Raw genomic sequence first — 10217 nt, 5'->3', positions numbered from 1 at the left:
GGTCGGTCCCTTATTTTTGAAACAGAAGGAACAGTGTAACAGTGTTGCCAAAAATTGTGGAAAAGAAGAAAAACTTCTGTGACTGTTTCCCCAAAGAGGGGGGAAGAGAGCTAAGATTTAATTGTTGCAAATTTGGATTTGGAAAAGGGTTACCCTTTTTTCCCTGAGGTCTTGAAAGATTTAGCAAGAAATCTGGACATTATGGTGGTTGGTGTTACATTGTAACGGATTGTTTTGACTACAAAGTTGTTTTTTGACCTTGAAAATGACAAAGGAAAGATGGTCTGATGCTTAAAAAAAAAAAGACTTTGGAATTGCTACAAGAGATGGAACAGACTATGAGAGCCTCGAATCGGACTTTGGAGATGGTAGTGCCAGCCCCAGAGGAACCTAAGGCATTGGAGGGAAAAGTGAAAGAAATAAAACCAGCCATAGACTTTTCGTTAAGTGGAGTACAACAAATAACAGGAAGGAGTGGTGTTTCATCTAACCCAGAAGGACTGTTTTGCAAAGACGAAGACACTGAGGAAGGAATCTGTAAAGATGAGGATGTAAAGAACAGCATATTGCAAAAGAGGGGAAGAGAATTGCAAACAGTTTGGATTGTATCAAGTAAAGATGATGATCTGAGAAACAGCATACTGCAAAAGAAGAGAAGAAAACGGCAAGCAGCATTGACTGATTGTCGGGTGCGGGAAATTGTGAGGGTTGGAGTGGGATAAAAAGGATATACTTTGATTGTTCCCCCCTCTATATGTGGTTAATACGGTTGGATCTGGATTTTGGCATTAATGAAGTTTGTTAAAAAAATTAGGAGGATAGAGGTGGGGAAAATAGCTAAATATTTTGAGACTGGGGGAAGGGAAGTGTGCAAAAAGAAGAAATTTAGGAGTATAAAATTAGGTTGGAGCAAGGGAAATTGATAAGGATTTAGTTTCAGAAGAAGTTAGGAGCCAATAAAAGGAGTTATCTTAAATGGAAATAGGATTGGTAAAATAAGAAGAAAAATTATTTTAGTGTTATATGATTTTGTTAAAAAAAAAGGTAAGGAAATGGAAAGAAAATTGTAATGTTGGGGTAAAAATAGATATGTTTATGAATTTGGAAAACTGTAAAGAGGATAGATAATGAATTCAACAGGGGGGACCTGAGGAAGTCAATGGGAAAATGAACTTGAGGAAAGGAAGAATATCTGGCCTATAGAATTGGACCAGGGCTAAGCAATGATATTAAGTATGTTAATTATTGTTAAATGAGAAATGTGTATTGTCTTTCCCGGTGAGAGAGGGGAGTGAAAATTTGCTTCCCCCAGTGAGAGGGGGGGAGGATGAAAATTTAACGATATTGTAAAGTGCTTAAAATTGTAAAATCAATTTTTAAAAATGGGGGGGAATACAAGTCCACCACTTAGGAAAGAAAGTTCCCTCCACCTCTTTGCATCTCCCCTTCTGAGAGTCCTTTACGCCAAGAACATGCTTCCATGTGTATCAACCACACACCTTGTCTGACCACCGCCGACTGACCGAGCGCAGGACGTACGATCCCATCTCCTCGTCCACCGACTGTTTGCCAGCTCGGATTTCCCGAATAATCCCCAAGGGACGTAAAAGCCTGCTTTGCTGCCACGCTGGTGGCTGTTGCCTCATCCAACTGAGTCTTCTGACCTGAGAAACAAACCTCCATTGTGGAGGAGATTGTCAGCATCGCCTTACAGCTGAGGCACCCTTGGGTGCGAGAGACTCAGACGCAACTCATGTCTGGCTGTCTGGAGCCTTAGGGCAACTCCCTTTTCCGTTGCTTCATTTCTCTTTGTGATTCTTGCTATTCTAAATGATGTTCTTTGGCCCACATGTTCTCGAGAACAGGGGACGAGCCCTGATGGAGCAAAGCAAGGGCTTATCTAGTCGAATTTCCTGTTCCCACGGTGGTCAGCTGAATTGCACCAGGAAGTTTGCAGGCAAGAGGCCTCCTGCGCTTTTCTGGTTTTGCCAGAGGCCTCTGGAACAATAATAGTAATTTTATTGTTTTATTATTTATGCCCTGCCCATCTGGCTGGGCTTCCCCAGCCACTCTGATGAAAACAGGGACGTCTCAAGGAGAAGCGAGACATTCCGGGATCAAATCAGAAATTGGGACGGCTTCTGTAAATCTGGGACAGTCCCTGGAAAATAGGGACACTTGGATGGGCTGGGACTAGATAACAAACAACAACAAATAGATGGGACGCGGTTAGTGCTGTGGGTTGAACCACAGAGCCTAGGGCTTGCCGATCAGAAGGTTGGCGGTTCGAATCGGTCCCTGCTCCTGCCCACCTAGCAGTTCGAAAGCACGTCAAAGTGCAAGTAGATAAATAGGTACCGCTCCGGCAGGAAGGTAAACGGCGTTTCCGTGCGCTGTTCTGGTTCGCCAGAAGCGGCTTAGTCATGCTGGCCACGTGACCCGGAAGCTGTATGCCGGCTCCCTCGGCCAGTAAAGCGAGATGAGCGCCGCAACCCCAGAGTCGTCCACGATTGGACCTAACGGTCAGGGGTCCCTTTACCCTTTACCTGGCTCTTCTTACAGTCTTAGTTATTTAATTTGCATTTATTTATTACATTCATATACTACTTTTCCTGCAAGAGCTCCATCCACAGTTCTCCCTCTCCCCCTATTTTATTCTCACAGCAACCCTGAAAGATAAGTTAGGCCGAGAGAGGAAGTGAGTGGTCCAAAGTCACACCCAATGGGCTTTGAGGCTGAGTGAGGGTGGGATCTCAGGTCCAACCACTACACCACACTGCCTCATGTACTCATAGGGGCAGAAGAAGAGCCCGGCCAGATCAGACCAAAAGCCCATCTAGCCCAGCACCTTACTCTCCCAGTGGTCAACCTGAGCCTCTTTAAGGTAAAGGGACCCCTGACCATCAGGTCCAGTCGTGTCCGACTCTGGGGTTGCGGCGCTCATCTCGCTCTATAGGCCAAGGGAGCTGGCGTTTGTCCGCAGACAGCTTCCGGGTCATGTGGCCAGCATGACAAAGCCGCTTCTGGCGAACCAGAGCAGCGCACGGAAACGCCGTTTACCTTCCCACTGGAGCGGTACCTATTTATCTACTTGCACTTTGACGTGCTTTCGAACTGCTAGGTGGGCAGGAGCTGGGACCGAGCAACGGGAGCTCACCCTGTGGCAGGGATTCGAACCGCCGACCTTCTGATCAGCAAGTCCTAGACTCTGTGGTTCAAGCCTCTTTAGATGCCCGCAAATCACCTCTCCCCATATCTGATTAGCAGCTAGTGCTAATTCAAAGTCGTTCACTGCCTCCAACAGAGGTCAGAACATAGCCGCCCTAGCTAGTAGCCGTTGAGAGCCTGGTCCCCCATGAATCCTCTTTTAAAACTGTTATAAGAAAAACTGCTCCCTGTCCCTTATGGGGTGTTCCAGAGCCTGTATAGAAACCTCAAGTGCGCTCCCTATTGGTAGGAGAAAAGTAACAGAGGCCAACCAGAGTATATTGAGAAGCAAAGCGGCTAGTAAGCCTGAAAAATAAACTGTTGCAACAGGGTCCCCACTCTCCACACAGAGGATGGAGGAGAACCCTGAACAATGGTGTTATTTAGAGTTTTGAAATTGCCCACCCTGTAGCCCAAGACCACCCCAAAAAAAACATCATACGCACATCACAGAAGGAGGCGGCCTTCAGCAGAAACTTGAGAGCGTTGCTTCTCTCCTGTTTGCCAGGATCCCTGATAATGCCTTACTTGATTGCATTTTCTGGTTGGCCAGGCCATTCCTTTGAGATGGCAAATACTTCGTTCCTGAATCCCTTAAGCATATTCAGCTTGACAGATACTTGCCAGACTGCATTTGAAAAGGGAGGTGTAAGTCCCTACAGTCAAAAGACAATTTGAAAGCTTTTCCCATTTCCTTCCTCCTTACAGAGAAATATTTGAGGTCAATTTGGGAGAGTCAAAATGGCTTCAGGATTGCTCTCCTGTAGTTGGTCTCTAAGGTGCTACTGGAAGGAATTTTTTTTATTTTATTTCAGACACGTGGTTTATATATTTGTGTATGTGCTTGCCTCGTACATTTATGGGCATTTATTTTATATTTGAAACCTTAGGATTCTTATAACGATGCCTTCCAACTTGGTGGCCATCGCTGCCTCTGGTGGGAATAAATTCCATTGTTTAACTATGAGCTTTGTGAAGAAGTCCGTCCGTTTGCCTCTCCTGAATCTTCCCACATTGGATGACACCCATCGGGTTCTAGTGAGGTGCTGTATCTCTCATCAAGGAGTTCTGCAGCGGAAGGGAAGCGCCGTTGCTTGAGGCGAACATGGGAGGAATGCAACCCCGTGCCTTCATACGGCCTTAGGAGGTTTTCAGTTCCTATCTCTCCGGTTATCCGAATGCTGGCTGGATAAATGAGGCCGCACTGTCATGCACCGAACCAGAGAAGTGAGTTGCTCAAGCTGTTATGTGCCAAACAAACTCCCCTTTAACGCATCGTTTCAAAACGGCAGGATGGACTTGCCGCTAAAGTATTTGCAAACATTTGCCACCGCTTGGAAGAATGATTCCTTTGTGCTAAGCTACCTAGCAAAACCAAGGCAGGCAGCGTGCCAAAGAATCGGGGAGCGGGGAGAATATTTCAGCCCAGCACTGAATCCAGAAAGGCCCTAAGAAGATAGATCAGCTGTCATGTCGACAGAACTGAACACTCTGTATCGTGGGTTGGAGTTTCCGCCTCCCTTCAAATTGCGCACCCTCCTCAAATGTACTACTCTTGAGCACGCTAGTGGGTTTAGGAAAGAAAAAAAATATGAATGGCTGTGTTTATCCGGCCTGAAAGCCCTCTAGTGGGAAACGGAGCAACTCGCCGTGAGTCACACAAAAGAGTGACGTCGGAAAGCCCAAGGTATAAACAGCGGGACGGGAAGCTTGTCTGATGCCAGCTGGTCTCCCGGAGATCCGAGGAAACAAGAGGGGGGAATTCGAGGAAAGGAGCAAGGGGGACACATGAAGGAGCAATGGCAGGTAATTGGCTCTGTTGGGCTGTGTTGTGGGGGGCAAGTCAGCTGGAGAGGTTTTCCCAGGAAAGGGAGAGAGAAAGAGAGAGAGAGAGAGAGAGAGAGAGAGACTCAAGACGTCCTGTTGGGGATAACTTTTTCTTCCTAGCAGACAGGTTGCGTGATGTACGATGGAGGAAAGCAGACATGCTTGAGCCCGGTACCTTGCAAGGCTGTGTGTGCCAAGAAACTCCAGAGGTGGCTAGCTCTACTGATCATGAGTTTTTTCACCTTTTATCTATTTTGCATTCTGTCGTTCATCGTGCACACACATCTATGCAATGCAAGGAACTTTCTATGCCCGGCCTGCAACGATGGGAAATTCCATTGCACCGTGTGGCTTTTGAGATTCCAGCGGGACTCATTCGCAAACATCAAAAGAGTGTTTCTCGGTGGGCACAAGCAGTAGGAATTTGCCTGTTTTCAAAAGCGGGAAAGAGAGGCGGGATTCTGCGCCGGGATCTGTGCTCCTGCGGGGGAAATCACAGCATATGTATGTTTTGCCCTGTTTGGAGTTAACCAGGCTCATCGATCGGAGGCATCCAATTTCTGGGACCACAGAACGCAAGGCATGCCGTTGGCCACAGCTCCATTCCACTGTGTCTGAGGACAATTATGAATGTGCAAGCTGGAATTTCAGGCGCACCTTTTGAGAGAAGCTTACTCTCCCACATAGAAACAAGCCTTTCATTTTGGGTCACTCTTCGCATATCTATGAAAAGGTTTGCAGGAATACCTTGAGGGGCAGGGGACAGGAAATCTGTCCCTGTTGCCAAGACGGACAGGATGCTCTCCTGCTTTGCAATGCACGTCCCCTTTGTGGTGTGGTGACATCAATGGGCCAGACAACAAACCAGCCGGATTTGGGAATTCTGCTTCACGATTCTTCGTATACCATTCCCTCTAAAAGCGAGCACAGCTGGTGACAGGACTGTAATCGTAAGAATGTAAGAACAGCATGCTGGATCAGGCCAATGGCTCATCTAGCCTGGCACCATAGGCGCCAACTCCCAGGGCCTTTTTTGCAGTGGCTCCCCATTTTTGGAATGCTCTCCACAGGGAGAGTCCGGCTGGCGCCTTCATTACACACCAGGCAAGAACATCATATCCTCCAAAATTTCTCTGGTGGAAATAGGGACATCCTATTCCATAAGAGGACCCAGGTGGTGCTGTGGGTTAAACCACAGAGCCTAGGGCTTGCTGATCAGAAGGTCAGCAGTTCGAATCCCCGCAACGGGGTGAGTTCCCGTTGCTCGATCCCAGCTCCTGCCCACCTAGCAGTTCGAAAGCACGTCAAAGTGCAAGTAGATAAATAGGGACCGCTCCAGTGGGAAGGTAAACGGCGTTTCCGTGCGCTGCTCTGGTTTGCCAGAAGCGGCTTTGTCATGCTGGCCACATGAGCCGGAAGCTGTCTGCGGACAAACGCCGGCTCCCTCGGCCTATAGAGCGAGATGAGCGCTGCAACCCCAGTTGGACATGACTGGACCTGATGGTCAGGGGTCCCTTTACCTTTTATTCCATAAGAGGGAGCCCTTGTTTAAAACAGTGAGGACTAGAATCTTTGTGGAAGGGCCCCGTAGCTCATTGGTTACAGCAGTCAGTTTGCACACAGGGGGTCCCAGGCTCAGAATCAGCCTCGACAAGGAGATACGTTGCTTTCCCCCGTACACTACAGAGAGAGCTCCAGCTTCGAGTTCCCTCCTCCTCCTGACATTTGAAAACTTTTCAGAGGGCCCAGGAGAGCAGAATGACGTCAGTGGCAAAGAGCTACTTAGCTACGCTCTGACAGGCATCCAGCCGGTTTAATGACTCCGTTACAAGGTGCTAGAGCCGCCTTTCGGCTTTTGCCAGAGGCAACCGTCTCTCCCTCTCGCTCTCTCCCATATGTCCCTTTCAAAGGAAGCAAACGCCACGGGGTCATCATGGGGACTAGAAAGGGCGCTGCTGGACTTTGCAAAGAGGCTTCCAGGTGGCCAAATGGCTTTGAGAGAGGAATGGAGAAGTTCTTTCTTCGTGGAACTGTGGAACTCCCTGCCACAGGAGGCAGGGTTGGCCACCCCCTTTGGACGGCTTTAAAAGGGGACCGGGGGAAATTGCGGAGGAAAAAGATATCAACGGCTGCTTGGCACAGTGGCTCGGCTCTGCCTCCACCGTCAGAGGCCACAATGCTTCTGAATGCCAGCTCCTGTGTTCGAATCCTGCTTGCTGGTTCCCCACACAGGCACCTGGATGGCCACCGTGAGAGCGGGGTGCCTGACTGGATGGGCCATGGGCCGGATCCAGAAGGGCTAAACTTAGGTTCTTATGAGCGGGGATGAAAGCGGTTACATTTAGTGATGCATGTGAGAATCAAAAGGGGTTGTGTATGGAGGGATTATGAAAACAAACAAACAAACAGGGATTTATGGGAGTGTATTGGTGGGCTGAAAGGCAGTAGTGCCTAGTGAGTGGATCAGCCACTTTGCACCGGTGCGTGGCAAGTGGGTTTTCTTCCAACACCCTTAGCTCCTTTCAGCCTTGTGTGACAACCCTGTAAAGTATTTCGCTCAATGAGAAAGCATCCAAATTCACTTGGGGGTGTGTTTTTGTGTGTGGAAATAGGAGTGGAGAAAGGCCGGTGCCCTTCAGGGGGGGTGGGACTCCATGGGATTGTCGAGCACGGAACCCAGCATCTGGTTTTGAATCCGGCAACCTGAAAGAAAAGAAGAGTTTCTAGTCCTCATGAGACCTGAAAATGCTTTGTTCTTTACCCTCTGTCAGGGGCTGGCTGGACGCTGATGAATGTGCGCCAGGGGGGAGGGGGGCTGGAGCCTGACTGGGGAGAGGGGTCCGCGATTTGTGGGGACCTGTGTCAGCCAGGAGGCAAGAGTCGGGGGCAGGGGAATCTTCAGAGCTGGAGGGTGGAGCACTGGAGGAAGAGGAGGAAGAGACAGGCCAGGCAAGTGAAGGGCTGGGTGCTTCCCTACCCTCTCCGCCACCACTGCCTTCCAGATCCAAGAGAGGGTTGAAAAGGGAGGAGCAGAGGGCATTTCCACGCAGGCTTAGTCTCTGGCTGTGTGTGCATATCGCATCAAGGGGAAGGTACATAACGGGGAGGGGCGGTCCCCCTGTTGCTGCAACTGCTCCATAGACCTGGGAATAGCTGCCTAGACGCTAGGCTAGTGCGGGGCGGTATTCGGAGCTGAGGGGGTGTCACCTTTGACCACAAAGAGTTAACTATCTGCCATGTGCAATCCTTTGGCTCGGGGGCGTCCTTGACACCCTCCAAAACTGTAGCAGAAAGATTGGGCATGTCCCTGGGACTTTGGCCATGGCAAATAGTCCCTTCATCCCTCAGGTGCTAACCATTTCCCGTCTTTCTTCCCAGACCACCCTGAGAGTCCTTGGTTCTCTCGTGGGGCCTCTGCCCTCCAGCCCACTGTGAATTCCCCCTCGCCCGGCCTCCGCCTGCCCTGAGATGTTCTCCAGAAGGAAGCCCCCCAGCCCCTGCCCCACCTTCCCCAACGTGATCACGCCGGACACGATCCCCACCTTCTTCATCCCTCCCAACTTGGCCAGCCTGCAAGGGCGGCACTCGTGCAACAGCCCCGACGGCCGCAGGATCCTGGCCCGGCCGGCCGAGCAGCACGTCATCCAGGTGGAGAGCCCGGAGGAGGGGGAGCTCCAGGCCGTGGGGCGGCTCTACAGCACCTCCTCCATGCCCCACCTCGCCAGCCCTGCGGGTGTGCCCTTCCTGCCCGAGAGCCCGCACACCCGCCGCCGGGAGTCCCTCTTCCACGGCGGGCGCCTGCCGCGCCGGTTGCAGGGGGCCCGGTTCTCCGCCCCGCCGACGAGGCCTCCCCTGCAGCCTGGTTTAATGTTTGACAGTGACACGGCCTCCTCCACCGAGACATCCCCTTTCAGCTCTCCCCTGCTGATGCGGCCTCTGAGCTGCCCTCCGTTCTGTCCGGCCTACGGGCATCGCCGAAGATTCGCCCTCTGCCCCACCGACGTTGGCGCTGCCCCGCGGCCCAACTCCTTGTCCACGGAGGAGACCAGCTCTGCGGACACGAGCCCCAGCTTTCCGCGACGGGAGAAGGATCCCCCCTGGGGCTCCCCTGCCCCGCTGCCACTCTTCCCGCTGGACCTGATCCGTTGCCACGAGCGGCTCACCAAGGAGGTGGTGCTGACGGTGAGCAAAGGCGGGCGGCTGAGGCTCTCCAGCGAGTACCTGCAGCCCCAGGGGCGCCTTCGCGTCCGGCTGGTGTGCGCCGAGGCCTTCTACCCTCCCCACTGCGACCCGCGGCACGTCAGCTGCTGCGTCTCCTTGCAGCTGCGGCCCGGGGCAGGCCTGAGGCAGCGCAGCGCCGTCGTCAAGAGGAGCCGCAATCCCATCTTCAATGAGGACTTCTTCTTCGAGGGCGTCTCCCCGGAGGAGCTGTCCAGGTGCAGCTTGAGGCTCAAGGTGCTCAACAAAGGCTCCGGCCTCCGGAGGGACGCGGTGCTGGGGGAGTGCGACGTCCCGCTGGATTGCCTGTTGCCCTGAAGGGGGCGCCGGTGGACAGGCAACTCACTGACAGGAAGTGGGTGCTGTCGGCAGGAAGTCACTTCCATTGGCAGGAAGAGGCATGGGCAACTCCCCGACAGGAAGTGGATGCTGTCGGCAGGAAGTCACTTCTATTGGCAGGAAGAGGCGTGGGCAACTCCCCGACAGGAAGTGGATGCTGTTGGCAGGAAGTCACTTCCGTTGACAGGAAGAGGCATGGGCAACTCCCCGACAGGAAGTGGATGCTGTTGGCAGGAAGTCACTTCCGTTGGCAGGAAGAGGCATGGGCAACTCCCTGACAGGAAGTGGGTGCTGTCGGCAGGAAGTCGGTTCCGTTGCCAGGAAGAGGCATGGGCAACTCCCCGACAGGAAGTGGGTGCTGTCGGCAGGAAGTCACTTCCGTTGGCAGGAAGAGGCATGGGCAACTCCCCGACAGGAAGTGGATGCTGTCGGCAGGAAGTCACTTCCGTTGGCAGGAAGAGGCATGTGCAACTCCCCGACAGGAAGTGGATGCTGTCGGCAGGAAGTCACTTCCGTTGGCAGGAAGAGGCATGGCTTCTCTTGCTCAGGGTCTTCCATCTTAGCAAAGAGGGTCTTTTTGCCAGCCGGGTAGACCTTTGTAAGAACACCAGAAGAGCCTGGTTGCT

The 10217-nt window shown here is 51.9% G+C and overlaps 1 protein-coding gene across 1 annotated transcript; it reads left to right on the top strand.

Moving 5' to 3' along the window:
- The first annotated feature begins 8469 nt into the window (after positions 1-8469).
- C2CD4D (C2 calcium dependent domain containing 4D) lies at positions 8470-9711 on the top strand. The gene has a single exon (XM_033174888.1). It carries the CDS (start codon positions 8503-8505, stop codon positions 9568-9570), a length of 1068 nt encoding a protein of 355 aa, XP_033030779.1. The 5' UTR covers positions 8470-8502; the 3' UTR covers positions 9571-9711.
- The last annotated feature ends 506 nt before the right edge of the window (positions 9712-10217 follow it).

This window comes from Lacerta agilis, chromosome 17, assembly GCF_009819535.1.
Source record: "Lacerta agilis isolate rLacAgi1 chromosome 17, rLacAgi1.pri, whole genome shotgun sequence".
NCBI lineage: Eukaryota > Metazoa > Chordata > Lepidosauria > Squamata > Lacertidae > Lacerta > Lacerta agilis.
Note: the sequence above shows the minus strand (reverse complement) of the source record. Positions and strands in the feature narration are given on the sequence as shown.